The following is a 21397-nucleotide window of genomic DNA, read 5'->3' as shown; positions in this document are numbered from 1 at the left end:
ACGAGCACACCAGAATCTGCTTGCTTCTCTGGCTAGGCTGCTTTAAATAGTTGCGATCGACATGAGAAAGTTTAGTGTAGGTAGCATATTTGGTAAAGTTCGTGGCCTGAGAAGTTCGTTTTTTGGTGGTTTCACGTTCCAAAGCGAATCAGGCTGTGAGGGACACCGTAATGGAGGGCTGCGGAAATTTCGGCCACCTGCGGTTCTTTAGCGCGCACTGACATCACACAGTACACAGGCATTTCGCATTTCGCCTCAATCGAAATGCGACCGCGGCGGTCGAACTCGCGTATTTCGGGTCCGCAGCCAAACGCTAAACCATTGAGCCACCGCGGCGGCTGGGTCCGAGAAGTTTAGCACGTGTCAGAAATACAGTACTCTCCAAATAACAGCATTCGAATGAAACCAAAGTGATTTTTTAGGCGCTGAGATTTTTTCATTCCAGGCTTTAATATGAGAAGTGATCACCCCTGCTCTTATTTATCGGGTCATAGGCTCGTAATCTTCACAATCTGGACAACGCAATAACGTTTTGCTGGAATAAAAGACAAAAAAATGATGTAAACTTGAGAATTAAGAAACTTTAATGGGAAATTCGTTCACTAGTGTAGTGAGAAGAAATCATGTCATGCCAAGAACAATGCGAAACTGCGGAGAGCAAGCACCGTGGAGTCTACCGCACGTTGGCTACGGTATCGCGGTTGCTTACAAGATGAGCCTAATGCACATGGTTGACAAGAAAGTGAGCTGCAATACGAATAAACATAACTTTTATGGTTGTCAAGGTGATCGCAACGTTGTCCAACCTCCTAGACATGGGAACATACGTGAAAAGTATAAGTAGTGCTCGAAAAGAACTGTGCAGGCGAGGCATTTATTCTGAACCCGCTTAGTTGAAAGTATATCGGCAGGCGTGTGCGGGTCGTTGTGAGTATTTTTTGGCCTACATAAGCAACTGACATGCAGAGGCTAACAGATATTTAAGAAAGAAAATATTAAAGGCAAAGCCTTCAACAGTTCACCGCTCAGGCTGCAGCACCCATCGAAACCACAGACTGCCGTCTTCGCATGCTATGAGAATAATCTTACCAGCAGGCTTCGAGGCACTCCGCGCCGCGCCTTCTTTAATCCCGATGGATAGTCTTGGCAGACCTTTATACACCACTGCGGCTCTTCCAGAGTCAGGTAGCGCTGTGCCGAGCCATACGCCTTTGTTGTCTACGGCCATACGGTCGCAATCCGTGTAATTCAGAACGAATTCTCTAAGTGGTTTGCCCTGCTGGGTATGATAAGCATGAACATGGTCGCGAACAATCTGTGAAGAATCGTGAACATTCGTATAATTCTATTATTAAGCCCCATTCATACCTATGCATGTGTCTTAGTCTCTCTTTTTGGGTATTTTATACTCTTGTCTATTCTGCAGCAATTTTTTAAAGAAATATTTCTGCTGGGTCCCTGACTTCTTAGTCGTAGTACATTGTGAGCCAAAACTTGTGCATTCTCTGCGAGGTGTGATGCAGGACGTCAATTTGCCTACTTTATTGCGTTGTTTTTTCAAACATATTGTTGCTTCGTCTTACACGTGAACATTTACCCTACTCAACACCCACCCTGGATCAGCTCATTGTCAGTAAAAAAATTATTTCATGAGAAAGAAATCTTTGAAAATATTCAGATGCTGCTACAAGAAAAAAAGGTACGCTAAGCGGTGGTCCTGTCGGATATAATAGGTGGTTGCGCACGACATGGGCCGTTTATTTCAATAAACTAAAGAGACAACCAAACGAAAAGGAGTGCTGCTTATCACTAGGCGACGTTTCATATCCAATAGGTGCTAGTTTAGATACTCGAGTGCCGCCGAGTATCCATTGGTTTTAAATGAGTACAACGTAGTAGGTTTCGAAACCACTATGCCGCCTTCTGTCGTAAAGGTGCAGCTTATTTAATTCGAAAATGTACCGCTCCAATCACTGATATATACTTTCAGCGTCTCTCCTCTGCGCCTGCACAAAACTGGACCATCAAAGTAACCAAATGACATCACAAGGAATAAAAATTTTGTTGTTGTAAAATGTGATTCGTACATTTCAAAAGGGTGAGATTTTAATATCCAATATTAAAGAAACGCTCTCATAATCCTTGAAAAAGTTAAGTAATGAGTAACTAAGGGATTAAAAAAAATCCTTCTGCTACTGAAAGTAATGAACAACCACCCGGTCAACAAAATCAGTGGTGCGCATGGGAACGCACCTTGCCCTTCGCCAGAACAGCTTGTTTGTCCAATCAGAATATACATCGGATAAATGCACACAACAATACGGTGAAGACATACCTACCCCTTTGTTTTTTTTTGTTTTTTTTTTTAGGGAGAACCCTTCTCTGATCTTTGTGCATGTTTAGCTACTGCTCGCTGGCCAGCTTATATCACGGATTCAGAATTTCCTGAAGCACTACCATTTAGTTGTATTAAATATTGCCGACTTGTAATGATGGTAATGATATCCGACGCTTTTTGGTGCTAGAAACAAGGGCAGCGCCAGCACTGCGCCTGGTAGATGAGCGCAGTTTCATTGCAGGCCAAACACAAACGTGTCCTTCGCCCCAGATGTGTTAAGTTCGTGCGGTCTGCGTTCATTTTAACGCAGAGCGGTCGACACTTTACCTTTACCTCTTCTTAAAATATTAAAGTGAAACAGTGTGCCCTGGTGGGCGAGAAGTCTTACTACAATACTCTTGTGTGAGTGACGGGTGTCCTTTGCATCTCTCTGCGAGCTTTCATCTAACAATGTAAGCAGCAGGATCCGCGGCTACTGTGGCATCCTCTGAAGAGCCAAATCTTTGGTCGAAAGTTTCCTTGGACAGACGTCATGTTCCCATGAATAGAAAGTAGATGGGGACCGAGGCTCAAATTTTGAAACCTGTTACACCCATGTTTTCTCACAGAGAGCGCGCACACATATCAGCGTGCCTTTCAAAAATTATGGACTAGGTATCATTTCATCGCGGGGACACTTTCCATCATCCATAGCGGTCAAGTAGGTGGGAAATCCTCTCTCCGAAATGCACTTGTCCCTACCACAATAATGAACTTATATGATATTCTTAGCTTTCTTAGCACAGTTCTAAAAAAACATCCAACAGGTGCGTTTCGAATGTAATCCGAAATCTGCTGAGATCTATGCAGCGATAATGCGTGTTCGCCGAAATCGGGAGACGATGACTGGTTGAAATGCGGCAGCAACAAGAAATCACCTTCACTGTTTGTGAACGTTTGCGCCAGTCTCTTTGAAATCCAGTCCCTTTGAAATCCCGTTGAAATCCAGCGAGCCTTCTATTTCCATTTGTGCAACCATGCGAGCCGCTTGATTCGAAACTCGCAGTTCCGTGCGAAATTGAGTTTGCAGCCCGGAAGCGAGCAGCCTGCGACCGATTCCGATCGACTGTGCTCGCTAGTGTCTTTTCAATGTTTTGTCGTATTCTCAATCCACTTTTTGGCCTAGACTGGGTGAAGTACTGGCTCTTAAAGCCAGATTGTCATATCTATTGCCTTTTGGGTTGCCGGAAAGTAAAGCACAAGAGGTCTTCGCTACGGCGTCGAGATATGAATGAGACAAGTGATGCCATGCGCTCGGCATTTTACCAACGCCCTCTTTTTACGGGTGGTGGCCATTGCTTCAAGTTCTTTTTTCTTTCATCCCGCGCATTGTCTACCTGCTATAGTAGGTTATTCTTTGTCTGGTAGCGACAGTTTTTAGCACAGGTCGCCTGATAACAGCGTTCACAGCCTGTCCTTCCAATTACGAACAACGTAAAGGCAACGAGGCACGTTGGCACATCAAAAATCGTTGTGCATGCTCAAATCTGCCTTTTATTCTCTGAGACGGAGGTGTAGCAATGCTTGGCGGGCCAGCTATAACAATTTCCTGTCCATAAACGAAAGGCGTTCTATACATCCTGTTTTTTAAACGATGAGTTCCGAATAGTGGTCCAAGGCAGTACAAGTCGGGCTTCTCTTAGCGAGCTGTGGGTTGCGGAACGAAAGTAGCTGTATACGGAGATAAGCAGTGCATAGGAATGCGACCAGACGACTTTTATCTTCTTTAGGAAAACCCAAATGTCACGTATTAACCGATGTAGAAGCAGCCTAGCCCCTATCCTAACATCGATTTCAGAGTAGCTGAAAGTTAACTGGTTTCTACCCTCTAATATTTTGCATTCGTATGATGTGCTTAGACTAAACAAACACTGTTGAATTCATGTACAATTTTGATTTTTTGAATTCGTTACGTATGAAGACAAAGATGTAACAATTCACATTTTTTGTAGTTAGTAATTATTACTCAAAAAATCTATTAATCTCTAACAACGTTCCAGCACGTGAAAATTAACATCCTATTGCGAATGAAAGCAGGCACGGGTAGTTGTTCGCAATTCAATTCGTTATTCTAAGAATTCGAAGAAATGAGCATTCGCACATCCGTAATTCCGATTTCTGTTGAACATCAACACAAACATTGCCCTGTTAGTGAGAAGCAGCTGAAATTTGTTCAGCAAGAACTCCCTCATAGAAAGATGTACTCGATTTCTCCGACAGTACTTTCCCATTAGTTTTCGCGCTAAGCAAATTTGACATTTTCGCCAACGCGTTAACAGTGTTAAGACATTCGCAAACTTCCGTTCTTCATTCGGCGTCAAGGTTCGAAACAATTTGTCAATGTCAGAACGCTTCATCATGAGCAGTATGCGTTTGCTCAGTCAAGGGAAACTTTGAAATGTGGTCCGTGTTTCAACATCTGAGTACAGCGCTATGGAGCGTAAACTCGGGCGCTAATTTCCTACAAAAGCAGACAGGCTGGCGAATGACACGAGGCCCACGAGATACCGCGCACACGAGTGGTCTCACATGCCTACCTAATTAAACTAATGAGCAGATCGCGGGAGCGTTCCCGCAGTTACAGACATCGGGTTGCTCGCTGGTAGATAGATTTCGACGTAAACAGCTGGCTAGTACGTGGAGTCTGGCGACTAGCATGCCTCCGTGGAACAGATGGGCCTAGCATGTCTCTTGACATTACACGTGCAGATGTCGATGAAGCAATCTCTGTCTAGGCTCTAATTATGATTAACGTCCTACTGTGCATAGTTGCACACTATGTGCGCTAATTTGGAAGAACAAAACAAAGATTTTGTGTCGGTACATTAGCGCAAGACAATTTTCAAGCAAATCGCGGTGGCTTTGCGCTTTTTGAACGTTTTTTTTTTACAACTTTCGCCTGCTTGGTTGAATAACCCTGTGGAATATAATGCGGTCGTTTAATTAAACAGCGCTTGTCTAGTCCTCATTCAGTGCGCAATTGTAAGTGTAGCTGTAGCGGCAACAGTTTCAAAAAGTAATGGCAGGAAATAAAATTTTGAGGTTCGATTACAATTTGTGGGCAACCAAGCTGCGCCTCCGCGGGCATGGCGGTCAGCATGGAGAGCTCAGCTGCAACGCTTACTTCTTGTTAACGTTATAAAACTTTTCGCTGAATTTGGCTTCGAATTCAAACTTCGTAAAAATTTACCTCTCCCAGGCGGTTGTAACTGCGCTTACATATGACAGGTGGCCTGTCTACTTCCCTTTAAACGAACACAGCACTCTGTACTCGCTGCGAACTGAGCCACGTTACTGTGTGGCAACAACTCGGGCTCATATGTAGAACAGGTTGAAGTACCAATGGGTTGTCCATATCTTCGTTTATGCTTACAAGGTGAGGGTCACTGCGTTCATTTTTCTCCTGGTCAGCTCTGCTTCCTGTCTAAAACTCGTCGACACTGCGTTTTGCCCATTTCCGCTTGGTGAGCGTAGTCAAGTGGCTAAGGTGGTCGCAGCGTGTTTTTCCTGAAGAAATGCGTCATTCAGGAGTTCGCTTCTTCATAGAAAAAAAAACGCCCTGCCCGACAGCGCTTATTTTCTAAGAGGAGAAAAGCTTCGCTAGTCTTCTGCACACTGCACACTGCACACTGCTACGAGTAATTAAGGAACAATGCCGGCAAGCTTTCCTCTCTCAGAAAGATTTGTGCTGGTCGTGTGTCCAATGTTCTCTTCTTTTTTTGTTTTTGGAAACGGGGAGCTGCACTTTTAGCCCTCTCATGTATGCTTATATCCATCATCTTGGGAATACTCTGTCGCTTACTAATGTTTCTGCGCGGAAGGCTTCGGCACCAGGGCCTCTTGTTGTGCTTCGCAGTGATCCCTGAGACACACATTGCTTACAAGTGCTGGGGAGAGGCGCTACTTTTGGGAATTTATTTCATGACAAAATTCCCAAGCCTAGATTTATCGACAAGAAAGAGTTTATGTTTCTTCTTTTGAGGAGAGCTGCACCCTGAGGAAGGTAATAGGTAAAAACGCTTATGACCGGCTGGAAATCGCTGGTATATACTGTGCAGGAATCAAACCTGTGTGTAGAAACGTTTATCACGTATCGGCAATCAACAAAGACGTCCTGTAGCGCTGTAAAATATTTTTGCATAAGAATAGAAACCTTCTGGCGCTTGGTCTGACACAGATTTGCTGTAACCTTCTGTTATTCTGTTTACAGCTTTTTTGGTCTTAATACTTATTTCCTGCAATCATCTACAAAAATTTATGCGATATTTGTTTTTTGTTTTCGTTTTTTTTTCTCTTATTGACCTGACTTTCTGTTTTCGGCTTACTCATGTTTTGTGTAAAACGTGTTTCCTTGTTAGCTAATTGTCCATTATGATCTGTGTAAAATGTTAATTTAAAATACATCTCAGGATACACTGGAACTATGAAGCTCTAAAGGGACATTATTAGTGCAGGAACATTCCGCGCGAGGAAGTGTTGGTTCTTTCAGGCTCCTCTTATGTGCCGCTTCCAAATATCCGCAAGGAAAGGGCCAGTGTATGATAAGTGTACAAAAATGGCTGAAATATTTCCGCCAGATAGTGAGGAACAAATATATTAATAGAATGCCTATCGTATAGAGCGCACATCATAGCTCCTTAAGGAATAGAACAGAGATAGCAATGACCTGTAAAAATATGCAAATATTTACGTTTCTTGCGTGGAGATTGGTTTTGGGTTATGGGGTTTAACGGCCCAAAGCGACTCAGGCTATGAGGGACGCCGTTGTGAAGGGCTCTGAAAATTTAGAGTAGGTGCTCTAAAAGCCGTAACTGCGCTGTTTACAGCACGTGCAAGCTTGGGCGTGCCGGCAGTAGTGCGCTTCAGGAGTATCACTTCTTACTGCCCTCACTTATAAGCCCACTGCATGACGCGTGCGCAAAAAATTGCGCTAACACCGAACAGTGCTCTTCCTAACAAAATGACCTTTACTTCCATGTTGTCGCACTTAGGTTTATTAAATATTGCCGTTTAAAAATAAGTCTTTCACCTTCATGTAGAGGCTGGAAAGAATTTCAGCGTGTTGATATCAGTAGTGTGTAACGTTCCAGGAATAAAAGAGCCACCCACAATAAACGGTGACGTTGTGACTTCTACCGTATTATCTGATATACTACAAAGTAAAAAAACCTTGATTAAGACAGTGCAGGATGCACAGTAATCTTGCGTAGAGATTACTACGTGCCCCGCACCAACTGGCAATTGCGACGCCTCCTGAGATGGTATTTGCATGCTCGCGATCGCTTCGGAATGTCGAAATGGTTTATATTACCGCAGGATATTCATATTTTGTGCACCAAAGTTGGTTCCCTGTGCACCAAAGTTACAGGCAACATTGGCCCTAGAATGTGTGCTTTGTCATTGTATTGTAATTCCTGAGCAGTCCTCTCTGTTATTCCTTCCATCCTTAGAATCTCGCAGAACAATAGCACTTATCTGCCTCTTCCATAAAATTGTTTACAGCCATTATTCCTTCACACTACCCTTTACAAAACCGGCCCGCACATCTCACCGATTGCATAATCACCTCAGTTTTAAACGCCTTTCGGGAAGGACCACTGCATTCAACTCATCAGTCCTGCCCCGTGCAATCATTTTTTGGAATAGTCTTCCTGACAACGTTGTTCACATCTCAGATTATGTTATTTTTAAAGAAAAAATAAGTAGCATTTTGTTCTGAAGTCTATTTTTTTCTGGAGTGTGTTCTGTAGTGTGTTTTTCAATTTCGTTTTTCAATTTAGCTCTATTTTCTGGTTGGTTGCTTGTTATTTGTATAACGATGTTAAAATAACCATGTTCTACTTGATTTTTTTCCCACCCCAATTATGTACCCCCTCACATAACACTCCAATGGGAGCCCGTGAGGTAATTGAATAAATAAATAAATAAAAAATACAGTCCCACTAAACCAAGAAAGTGCTGTTTATTTATTTTGTGTGGTCAATGAAGAAGTTTACTTCTTTTCCGGGCCCGTTATAGGGGTTCTGCCTTCCTTCGCTCAAGAGAGCTGGTCCGCCGCGGGCAGACTGGGAGTTACATCCATGACATCTCTAGAGGGGCTGCAGGACCGCGGAGAAGCCGCGGGTGTGTTGGTGTCAGGCCTCCCCCGGTGGGCGGAAATCCTGCAGGGTGCCGACCAATGGGCCAGCACTCCCTGCTTTGATGATGGCAGAGCAGCGTTCGCTATCCATGCCTGGGGCGTGGATATCCCTGCCAGAGGCTCGGTGGAAGCGACCTCGGCAGATGGCGGAGTGCTATGTGAGGCACCGCCCCTGCGCAACACGTCATCAAACTTTGTTTTCTGTGGTAAGTTGAAAGTGTTCTTTACGTAGAAGAGTCGTCGCGCTTCCTAAACTGTGATATTTGGTTTTGTCTTCATTATAATAATCTCTTTCTCGTTCTTTCATGAGGGACCTGACCTTGAATAGGTGGGGCGATCACCTTCGCAGTTTGCTCAGCGAAGTGCTGCTCCTTCACAGCTTTCGCAAGCTTGTTCTTTTGAGGCGCATTTTGCAAAAGTTTCGTGGCCACGACAGGTTGGAGACCCTTACCGTACTTTCGGCGTTTCAAGCGCCTTTGTGGATTTGGAATGTTACGTCTAACGTTTATTTTGAGGTAGCCTGCTTCTATGGACTCAGGGAGTAAGCTCGAGTTGGATGTGAGCACCAGATATTTTGTGGGTATCTGTCTTCCTTTATTTTTATACTGTGTGCAGGTGCCGTCAAAAGTAAATGGAAGGCAATCTTAGCGAAAAAATTAATCATAGCTCTCTAATTTTATGCAAGCTTGCATAGATATGTGCAGCATAATTGTGATTGTGCGAATTGCAGTGTTCACCAACCAATATGGACCATTATGCTTTATATTTAAAGAAATTAATTTTGTTTTGCAAACTCGCCAACCATTTAGTTTTGACGGTGAGTGTACATCTAGTACAGCTACATAAGGGGCGTTACTGCGTGCGGCGTCCGGGGCACGACATCGCCTCTTCGATGTGCTCACGTCAGTTTACGCAGGTCAGTTGCATGCGAAATGCATACTGTTTTCGTACCTCAAACCGATGTATTATTTTGGTGTCGTGCCTAAAGGGTTTGTTTTACCCAATCCAAAAATGTCTCCATATGCTTTCTGGCGCGTACAGTGCTGGGTGTTGCTAGTGTCGGGAGATGTGCTGACAAACCCTGGCCCTGAGGATGCGTCGGCGGCCACTATTGACAATGTGTTGAGGACCCTTAATAAGCTAGAGGAAGGTCAAGCGAGATTCCTCGAGGACTTGCAATCCGTCAAAGTGCAGCACTATGTCATGGCTAGCACGCTCGACAGGCTACTAAACCGAGTACATACTCTTGAAGAAAACATGGCGGAAGTTAACAATGAAGAGTTGCACAACAAATTCAAAACTTTGGTTGACACACATGTGCCATCAAAAGTGGTGTCTTGAAAACAGCGAAATGATAAGCCATGGTTCGATTGAAGATCCGTGCACTGGTCAACAAGCGACACCGCCTTCTCACCTCATACTCAAAAAGCCGTTGCTCACGTACGTTTCAAGCAATGAACATTCTTTCGCGCGATATCAAAGCTCAATTGAAGATTCAAAAAAATAAATTCTTCGCTTCTTTGGGTGAAAAAATTCAGCGTAACCCTAACCAGCTATGGAAGTTTTTAAAATCTCATGGAAGGAAACAGGTTGGCGTTCCACACCTATCGGTTGACGGCCCTGACATCACTGATGATTATGACAAAGCTTATTGTTTTAATCGCTATTTCCGGTCTTTTTTTAACGCTTCCATTTGCGCAGAACTCTTGAAACCACCCAAGTTATTTTCATACCTATGTCACCTATTACAGTTACGTATAATGGAATTTTGAAGCAGCTGCAATCGCGTAATGTTCAAACTGCTATTGGTCTTGATCGAGCTCCATCGTATGTTCTGAAAGCATGCACTGAGGTGGTAGCACATTATTTATTTGCGCTGTAGAAAAAGTCGTTAGACTCTGGTTGTCTTCCGACAGAATGGAAAGTAGCTAACATAGTTCCAATCCATAAAAGTGGCTCCAAAACTAAGGTTTCAAACTAGCGACCAATTACCCTCACAAGAATAAACTGCAAGATCCTAGAGCACATTATCTACAGTGCCGTTATAAAACACTTCAAAAATAGCAACTTCTTTGCGAATATACAGTATGGTTTCCGATCTGGGCTTTCATGTTCTACAGAATTATTGGAATTCAGTCGTGGTATTATTTTGTGCTATGACAGTGGAAATCAAGCTGACTGCATATTTTTAGATTTTAAAAAGCGTTTGACTGCGTACCGCATGTCCTTTTATTGCATAAACTTGCGTCCCTCGGGATCCACCACTATGTAATTAAATGGATTTGAGACTAACTTTCCGATAAATCACAATGTGTTGTAATTAATGGTGTTACATCTCACTCTGCAGATGTTACTTCCGGTGTACCTAAGGGGTCGGTTTTAGAGCCTTTGTTGTTTTTAATTTATATTAATGATATTGTCGTGAACATTTCCTGTAAATTCCGCTTGTACGCAGACGACTGCGTCGTGTACAGCCCAACAGTCACAGAACATGATGTTCGCACCCTGCAGCAAAATGTAGACAGCATCCATCGATGGCGCATCAAGTGGCAAATGACGCTGAATTGAAATAAATGTAAATATGTTGCTTTTACACGAAAACGTAACAAAATAAACTCTTTGTACTGTTTAAATTCTACTCCTTTTGGAAAAGTTTGTGAATTTAAGTACCTCGGTGTACATTTGAGCGAGGACCTGACATGGAGAACCCGCACTGAATAGGTGGTAGGCAAAGCATCCAGAAGGTTGAATTTCTTCGGGCGTAATTTCCATAAAGCCCCAACAAATACAAAAGAAATGTTGCACCTCACACACATCAGACCTATTCTTGAGTATGCTAGAGTAGTGCGGCATCCATGTATGATTACATTATCGAATGGTTTAGAACACGAACAGAACCGTGCAGCCCATTTTGTCGCTAATGATTACGACTTTCGATACCGCGTTTCAGCAGTAAAGGAATCTCTTGGCTGGGAACTTCTCAGTACTGGGCGCATGCGCAGTAAACTAGAGATGTTCTATCGCATCTATTTCAGCAAAACCGAGATTGACAAACTCTGTATGCACATCAGCCACATTTTGTATCTGCACGTTCTGATCATGCTTTTAAAGTGCGTGAAATCAAATGTCGAACAAACGTTTATCAGAACTCTTCCTTTCCGCATGTCATATCATTTTGGAACAAACTCCCCAAAAATGTCGTTGACTGCACATCTGCTGGAGCGTTTCCTGCTTTTATTCGTGCTCTTATTAATTGAATCACTTAATCTTAACTTTGTATCATTAACGTACGCGTGTGTGTGCCTGATTTTGCTGTATTTTATGGCTGTTCCGTGTGTTGTTTGAATGTCTCATCTACTGACTACCGCACTTATAGTGCTTGATTTCGTTATACGCCCCCCCCCCCACCCCCTGCAATAATGCCTTCCGGCGCTGCAGGTATCTCTGAATAAATAAATAAATGAATAAATATTTTGTAAAGAAAAAATTCTCTATCAGATGGTCACAAAATCTGAAAATCGAATTTTTTGACAAAACAGTCTCACGCCACCTGAAGTCATGGCACGCTTTCTATTGTCAGAACCCCCTTCTGTGTCTGAGAAGTCAAAGTAGACTAAGAGTGTATATAGTCCACTATTCTGCGCAACTTAAAGAGGGCGCGTGAAGCCCACTGAGACATATAGAGGCTTGACTAAAGCGCACTGCATTTAAATACAGCTGAACAAGCAACAATGTGGGCCGCGTTCCGTTGTTGCGCTTTTTATACGCTTGTCAAAATTACCGAAGCGATTGGGTGCAGGGAACAAAAGTGGCCGTGAGAAATATATGTTTATATCGTTGTGAAGCAGTTAACGCTATACTTCCTTGCAAAACAAACACTTTTATTTTCCCGTTTCATCTTCGTGGTCTCAGGGGCCACTACAATAAATCCCTTCTTGACTGTTTATTTACACTTTAGATGCTCCTGCTTGGGTACGATATCAAAATATCGGAAAGTGAAATTTGAAAGGAAAAAGTCAGTTTCCACAAAAGAGCTCAGCTTACAGTTCTTGGACATATTTGAAAATTTGTTAGGAATAATATTCTTTAAGGGAAGCTATTTATAGAGCTAATTAGCTATTTGAAGGTTGTGAGGCTATCTTTAGATTTAATAATATAATGTCGATTTACTAATATACACCAGCTTGCATAATTTAGGTGTGATGAAAGCCGAGTTAGCGTCTAATTTAAAAATTGGCACTACATTAAATGTGCTTTTCGTCTGTTGAGCTCACAAAACCTCTTATAAGCGCCCAGGTCGTGCTGGAGTTAACAGTTATTAATATTGAATCTTGTTCTGCATCGATGAACGGCCAGCAGGAGCCCATATCTTGCACCCGTCCGCAAGGAACCGGATACTTCCGCAGGTTGATATGAATCCCGGCGTGACCTTATGCGTATTTAATAGCTAGGGAATGCAGCCCGCTGCTATCGCTGACGACACTGCGGCGTAGCGCCGCTATACATCATGCAGGAGGCACGTGAAACAAGAGAAGCACACGGAAACTACGTGCCATTACCGTCCATCAAGTCTTCGAGCCGTCCACTGAGGCATGTTATTTGCTATGAATAGTAGATGAGCAGTTACTGCTGATGCGATTTATTCTCTCTTGCAGGAGTTACGACCGGTTCTTACGATGTCTATAGCCTTAATGTATTTGTCTGGAACGAGCTCACGTGGTGTATGCTTTGCGGCTTTTCTAGTGGCAAACAGCGGATGATAAAGTATGTGTTCCCCAGGTTTCATCACAATATACTACCAGCCATATGCCGTGTAGTTTGTCTTGTTTAACGATGTATATAAGGCGCTGTCTGTAACCGCAGTTAACGGTCCACTAGACGAAAAAGCAACACGACTAGAGGACAATATGATTGCTGTCTATTACTGGCCGCTGTGGATGAGCGGCACGAGCATTCTGGTACACTCCGCATTGCGTAGAATGTTGCATAACAAAAAGTCAAATTTGTTTATTTATCAGTGCGAAACCATTATTCTGATGGAAGCTCTGCCCTTCGAGACTAAATGAAAGTGACTGAATGATTTTGTACCGAGTTTTTGCACACACACAGAGATTTGTACAATGTTTCTTACAGGTGACACCGCTTCCAATGAGGAAGAACTGGCTAAAATATTAGATTTAGATTTACGTATCAAATATCCGCATGAGAATGGAAAAAAAACTTTACGATGATATTAACTCAATGCTCCTCGAGCAATTTACCTGAGGCGCTCAACGTTCGGAGCTATGCACATCTCCAGTTAGCTTTAGTCTGAAGTATTGAATGAAGGCTCAGTGCGCGCCACCAACAGTCTGCGCCAAGGCCGATCTGCCGCTGCAGACGAAGGCTGAATACCATGCTATGCTCCTAATTTATACTTCATACATGTTTACTGCTGTGCACATCACTGCTGCATATGACTACACGTCACTGCTGTGATTCCTTCTCAGTGATTGATTCACATAAAAGCGGTCACATTTCACAGTCATCCGGATTGATTCAGCTGGTTTGATGCCGAAGTTAACTGCCGCTATGAAACTGTGTTGCGTTCTTTTGTTTGTAAGAAAACAGAAGAAATCTTCGATCGCTTGTATGACATCTACAAGATTAACGTAGAAAATTATACGTTGGCCCAGTTGGACTTGTGTCAAATTATACATATTTGTTACACAACCAGGACAGAAACACAAAGAAAGAAAGACAAACACGAGCGCTATCTACATCACTGTGATCTTGAAAGAAACGAACAATATCAGTAGAATTCTTTACCAGGAAGGGGTCACTTATATCAAGGACATTCAAAACTAAAAAAAAAGGAAGTTACTTACACATTGCTGGCAAGCGCCACCTTGATTCACAATGGTACCAAACGGAGCGTCCAGTTTATTTGTTTTAACTAAAGAAAACATGCAACGCACCGCTTTCACTCGCAGATATATCTCCTGCAAGCCCGTGAAAATCTCAGCGCTTGCAAAACTCGACTGGTTTAGTCTTAATTCTAGTGTGCCCTTTTTTCGCACTAGTGAAATTATTGTTCACGGCCAATGTGGCTTTTTCCTTGTACATGGATCTTGGCAAGGCGACAAAGCCGCCGATCTTATCTTCCTGCAAAAGACAGAGGTCGTTTTGCTTAAATAATTTCACCACCTTCTGGAAACGATTCCCAGCACCATTACGTCCAGACGTTTTTACATTCTTGTCAACGCACTCTAGTCCTTCGAAGAGACACCGTTCCTGGTCGTCCTGAGGAGCCTTCTTTGCTATCCTCCGATTCAAGGCTGTGAGCTCGCGGGGAGGAACGGAAGGCTCCAGCCCAAACTTGGGACCCTTCTCAAGTAGGCTTGATATGCTGGTAGGAATGGAAGCCCCACCCATGACAATTAGACTTCCACTTCGGCTTCCCCAAGGCTTCAAGAATCCATCGTAGGTTGTGGTTCCACCAGAATTCGGTCAAGCGTGCAGCTTCCTATTTCAAGGAGAAGAATCTCCTTTCTCCTAACCATTCTTGGTACTGAGCAAAAGGGGAAATCTTCAGCCAGTCAAGCTGCACGCTTGACTGAATTCTGGTGAAACCACAACCTACGATAGATTCTTGGAGCCTTAGGGAAGCCGAAGAAGTCTGAACACCAAAGAGGAGGCCAATTGTCACGGGTTCTGTTTCCATTCCTACCAGCATATCAAGCCTGCTTAAGAAGGGTCCCAAGTTTGGGCTGGAGCCTTCCGTTCCTCCACACAGGCTCACAGCCTTGAATCGGAGGGTAGCAAAGAAGGCTCCTCAGGAAGACCAGGAACGGTGTCTCTTGGAAGGACTAGACTGCCCTGACAACAATGTAAAAAAGTCTGGACTTAATGGTGCTGAGGATCATTGGCAGAAGGTGGTGAAATTATTTAAGCAAAATTTTCTTTGTCTTTTGCAGGCAGATAAGATCGGTGGCTTTGTTGCCTTGCCAAGTTCCTTGTACAAGGAAAAAGCCACATTGGCTGTGAACAAATTTCACTAGTGTGAAAAAAAGGGCATACTGGAATAAATACTAAAGCAGTCGAGTTTTGCTAGCGCTTAGATCTTCAGGGCCTTGCAGGAGATATATCTGCCAGTGAAAGTGCCGCGTTGCATGTTTCCTTAGAGTTAAAACAGATAAACTGGATGCTCCGTTTCGTACCATTGTTAATGAAGGTGGCACGTGGCAGCACTGTGTTAGTAAATTCCTTTTAAATGTTTTGAATGTCCTCGATATAAGTGACCCCTTCCTGCTAAATAATTCCACTGATATTGTTCGTTTCTTTCAAGATCACAGTGATGTAGATAGTGCTCGTGTTTGTCTTTCTTTCTTTGTGTTTAGCGTCTCTCATAGCCTGAGTCGCTTTGGGACGTTAAACCCCATAAACCAACCAACCTTTCTTTGTGTTTCTGTCCTGGTTGCGCTACAAATATCTATAATTTTACATGAACAACGTAGTCTGTTTGCCTTAACAGCAGGAAGCTGAACCGCACGTGGTGTCGCTCCTTTGCGGCTCATGATTTCCTGTATTTTCTCCGGTAGTTGCGCCTGTGTTCAGTGCTGCTACAAACCATCCAAGGCCGTTTATAGTGTCGGTCACATTTATCGCCGCTATTGATGCGTGAGCGATCCAAGCTCTTCCGCGTAGCAGTCGAGGGTGGCCGATTCTCTCTCGCACTGTCCAGCTCTCACAAGGCTTCCCCAGAACGTCGACAAACGCATTGTTTATGTGGCCACTTTCGCCAAATTTGTGTGCGACTGCTATATTTGTCGGTGGTAGGGATTTATGGCAGGCACGCCTTAGTAGGTTGGTTGCGGTGCCACTACCGCGGCACATTACAACGTAACTACAGAGTGACCAAGCGTGGCGCTCCAGAGACTGGCCGTCCTCTACTTTCAAAGCGTGCGTCGACACTTAACTGCGCCCGAAAGGAACGCACACTTGGCAATGAGAGACCACGTATAGACTCAAAAGAAAACATTCGACAGAAGTCTGTCTGGTTGGGAAATTTAATGTTAGGAGAAGGTAAGTGACGCCAACCAAGTAAAATACAGGAAAAACACGACGTTTCGGGACCGGCTCGGCCCCTTCTTCACGGTGTGACTACGGGCGAGCGCAGCTTGGCTTTTTAAGCCCCTGTGTGGAGGACCTGCGGGTCAATGGCCGCAGCCCATGGACGTAGGATGAGGGGAGAGTCCCCAGGGAACGATTAACATTCTCTCGTGTTTGCTGTATGTGCCACGACTCGAGTAGAAGCCTCCTGCGTGGGTTAGCTTCCGTTTCCAATACAATGGTGCTGTCGAAGTCAATTGGGTGGTCACACCCTTCACAGTGTTCGGCCACGGCGCTGCGTTGACGATTCATGTGACGGACGTCCGCTTTGTGTTGGTTCATCCTTTCCGCGAAGTTCTTCGTTTCCCCTATGTACGACGCCGGGCAGACGGAACACGGAATTTTGTACACGACGCCCTGGGCCTTTTCTCTGGGCTGCCGGTTTTTTGGGCGGGGGAGAAGGCGACCGATAGTGCTGGTCGGTTTGTGCGTTGTCAGCACCCCTTCTTTTCCGAGAATGCGACCGAGCGTCTCGCTCACGCCTCTCACGTAGGGGATGCAAACACGTTTCCGCTTCTGGCATGCGTCTGAGGAAATAATAGACCGGATTTTGTTTTGCCTTTCTTGTTTCCTGATAATGCGCCGGATGAATGAGCTTGGGTAGCCGTTCTTTTGGAGGTCAGAAATGACTCGGTTCTTCTCCTTCCTTTTATCTTCACTTGAGGAACATATGGAGTCGGCTCTCTTCAGTAATGACGTCACGACAGATGCTTTGTGCGGGATGGGATGGTTCGAATCGAAATGTAGGTACCGTCCTGTGTGGGTTGGCTTCCTGTGCACCGAGGACTGCAGGCCTTTGTCGTGCCTTGTAAGTAGGACATCCAGAAAAGGCAGGCTGCCCTGCTGTTCATGTTCAACAGTAAATTGTATGGCCGGTTCAACTGAATTTAGATGACTCTGGAGGTTTTCTATCTCTGAGGTTTTCACCACACAAAAGCAGTCGTCTACATAACGGAGGAATAACTTTGGCTTGGGATTAAAGGAGGAGAGGGCCCGGCTTTCGACGTCTTCCATGGTTAGGTTAGCCACTGTGACTGAAATTGATGCCCCCATAGCAGTTCCGGTTGTTTGCTTGAAAAATTCTCCGTTGTAGGTGAAAAAGGTACTGCGCAGACAGAGGTCGAGAAGGCGACATACCTCATCGACGTTGAGTGGAGTTCTCTCGTGCAGCGTTTGGTCGTTTTCGAGTGCGCGGCGAGCAACGGACACAGCAAGGGGAACCGGTACGCAGGTAAATAGCGACACCACGTCAAACGAGACTAGGCTTTCGTCTTCCTCCACTGTAAGGTTCGAGACAAGTTGGACGAAATGCCGCGAATTCTGTACATGCGTGGGTGTTCTGCCGGCGAGCGGCGCCAGTACCTTGTGCAGGTAGTATATGTACATATTTGAGCTGCAAGTGCATATATGGATGTTAGTTACTACAGAAGGGAAATGCTGCGCAGTTCCTTTCTCTAAACCAGACCCCTTGAAACAACAACATGTAGCTTATGGACAAAGAAATAGGGTTAGTAAAATATGAAGGCAACGTTGGAATTTGTATTATTTATTTCCTTCTTTAATAAAACAGAGAAGGGTTTCATCGGTGCTCATCTGGTGCTGAAACACATACTTTCCAATTTCCGACACAACAATTTTCTGGCCTCCCCTGCGTAATTAGAAAAGTTTTTCCTTGTTTAGGTAGGCATGTATAGAGTAAATTTATTCCATTGCCACAACTCAGCACTTGGAGCTCTCCTATCTGGAGCTCCTGCGATACAGCACAAGGTTGCGTTCATGTCTAAATCACCTCTCTGAACCTCCGAATATTGTTAAAGCGAATTTTCACTTTCATATTTTTTTACAACCCACTATACTCGTTCTGGTCAGCATGCCTTGGCTCTGGCTTAATAGAACTTTTCGCATTTCAGGCTTAAGTGATGGTTGCTTGCGGTTCACTGCTTTTTTGTTCAAATCAGGGCTGTGCGTGGCACAAGAATGAGTAGGCCTGGATAGGCGAACTTGTTTACCTCATGCTTTTGTGATCTTTTATAACTGACTCTCAATTATAATGGCAAGTTTGCTCACTCAAAATATCGATCTGCAGCCCAGAAGAGGATTAAAGAGAAACTTGGGGGCATGGAGATGCAGTTCAGCCTTTCCGAAGAAATATTTATGGAAAAAAATGGCTGAGGCTTAGCTTAGGTTAAGCCTAGTCAGATGCGAAGCATATTGTCGCCGGGTTGCATATCGAGCACGCCGCTTGGCTAGACGTTCTTCACGCTCTTCATCAGTCTCTGTAGCACGCCGCAACTTTTGCTTCTCATTCCAACGAGCAGCCCTGTCTCCAGGAGGCATCTCTATCCCGTGTACGCCTAGCAGAAGCAGGCGCACCCCCTTGTATACCGCCGCTCCAGCATCACGTGTTCACTACAGCGCACCTAGCGGCAGAAGCAGGAAACACATTGGTCGCGACGCCTCGCGCGACGGCGCGAGCTGGGGCCCCGTTTCTCCTATGTCGATACGTCACGCGTCACGTGGTCTTCCTTGGTCGCGACGCCTCGCACGACGGCGCGAGCTGGGCCCCCGTTTCTCATCTGCTGTGACGTCACGCACCACGTGGTCATCCTTCGTCACGACGCCTCGCGTGACGGCGCGAGTTGGGCCCCCGTTTTTCATCTGCTGTGACGTCATGCTTCACGTGGTATGATAGGGAGGTCACGAAAGGTCAATGGTAACGACACCGCCGCGCTCGAGGAGCTGGGTTGGGCTATTTTAGTACGCTTCGCATAAAAACAGTTTGGACCCCTTTTTAGCGGCGATGAAAATTCAAGAAATTCATCCTGCAAATATGAGCCCTCCAACCCCCCCCCCCCCCCCCCCCCCCTACTCCACACTAGAAGTGCTACCCGAGCTCGGTACTCAAATGAAACTAGTATAACATTGAAACGTGTACCAACCGTAAGTATCTACGGCTACCCTCTCAACCTCACCTGATGGCCAACTTCATTTCCGATCAGCCTCGAGAGCAGCCCCCCAGGAAGCACAACAACATTGGCCGGACGTCGGGCAAGTGTTGCAAAACTTGGCACGAACATCGGTCCTACACTGGCATTTGGGCCGAGCGCTACCACTTTACACATTGGACCTACTTTCATGCCAGTTTTGGGCGAACGCTCGGCCGATCAAGCGGCCAACGCAGTCCCGATGCTCGTTCTGCAGCATGGGCCAGCAAAGGTCTCATACTGGCATCCAACTTTTAAATTTCTTGGTGGGAACAGCCGAAATAACAAAACGCAGACACAGAAAGGAACACATAGAACGTAGACGAAGCTGACTGTGAACTAAAATTTTATTGGAAAACCCGCGCTTTTTGTTTTCTTGTCAAAAAGATCTTGCTTTTATCTCCCGTGGGGTTCGTTCAAGAAGAAAATTTCTTTTCTTGATAGAGAGATTGATGGTGTACTAACGCACCGCTGTCCTGTTTCCCGTATCGCCAATGCCTCAAGGATCTCACGTGTCACTTGGTCTGCATACCTTTTCATGACTTGAACTTCATGCAACTTGGGCTCACACTTGCGCACTTTTTTGCCTTTTTTGTTTTCTTTACAATCTCTGCAATGCAGGGCTAGATTGCTGCTTGGGGCACCTGATAGCGATGATGCATGTTCCCTTATCCTATCATTAAGGCACCTTCCCGTCTGCCCTATATATTGTTTGCCACAAGCCAGAGGGATATTATAAACCACACCTTTAACACACTCGCTGAATCTTGTTCGGTGTGCGATCTGGCATTGCTGCTTCTTTTGCCTGTTGACTCGAGCACACATGCTCATTGCCTTGTTCGGTGCAGAGCAAACAACCCGGACCCCGTGCCTCTTGCCAATCTTCATTAGGTTGTGGGTCAATCCATGAACATAAGGAACCACTGCGTTAGTACACCATCAATCTCTCTATCCAGAAAAGAAATATCCTTCTTGAACGAGCCCCACGGGAGATAAAAGCAAGATCTTTTTGACAAGGAAACAAAAAGCCCGGGTTTTTCAATAAAATTTTAGTTGACAGTCAGCTTCGTCTACGTTCTATGTGTTCCTTTCTGTGTCTGCGTTTTGTTATTTCGGCTGTTCCCACCAAGAAGTATGAACCAACTAGCTCAGTTTTCTACTCTTTCAACTTTCAGACATTGGTAGCCAGTTTTCGAATAATGGCATCCAGCTTTCGAACGCTGGCACATGAAATTAACCCACTCGCCAATGACCGGCACTGTGGATGGATGTACATACATACCATTCTACCTAGCAAAGATTTATAAATGAGGGTGCGAAAGAATTCCAGAAAAAAGACCCGTTTATTGCTTAGAGTTACAAGAATCACGCTTCTAGCGCACACAGGATGGTTTGCGCTACCACCAACCACCGTGGGGAGTAAAGACAGGGGGCCCAAGAGCACGGTGGCAGAGGTTGTGGGAAAAAATTTATTTTCATGTTTGGTGCGTGCCGATCAGGTTGGACAAAGCATCTCGGCAAGCTGCTGCGGCACGGCTAAGGCATTCATAAAGCGCTCAACGGAGCTGTCCTCCAGTGAACTGATCAGTCATATCCGAAGTAATCGTTGCACTCCACTTGCAAGAGGGCTGCCGGACTGCATTCAAAGAAATTCGATGGCCTCACGAAGTGATGGCCTCACGATGGCCTCACGAAGCGCCAAGCCTGCAAAAAGATGCATGATGTCACGGTAAGTTGAATTATGGT

The 21397-nt window shown here is 44.8% G+C and overlaps 1 protein-coding gene across 1 annotated transcript in view; it reads left to right on the top strand.

Annotated features, from left to right (window-relative positions):
* LOC149343367 (uncharacterized) overlaps window positions 1-21397 on the top strand; it is a 331497-nt gene that overhangs the window by 17294 nt on the left and 292806 nt on the right. The window contains exon 2 of the mRNA XM_089542378.1: window positions 8396-8722. Within this exon, the coding sequence (XP_089398504.1) occupies window positions 8458-8722 (265 nt within the window). The 5' untranslated portion in view covers window positions 8396-8457. The remainder of the gene's footprint in view (window positions 1-8395; window positions 8723-21397) is intronic.

The sequence above is a fragment of the Amblyomma mixtum genome, chromosome 5 (assembly GCF_055824585.1).
Source record: "Amblyomma mixtum isolate Tamu chromosome 5, ASM5582458v1, whole genome shotgun sequence".
NCBI lineage: Eukaryota > Metazoa > Arthropoda > Arachnida > Ixodida > Ixodidae > Amblyomma > Amblyomma mixtum.
The sequence above is the reverse complement of the archived record's forward strand: the minus strand, read 5'-3'. Positions and strand labels throughout refer to the sequence as shown.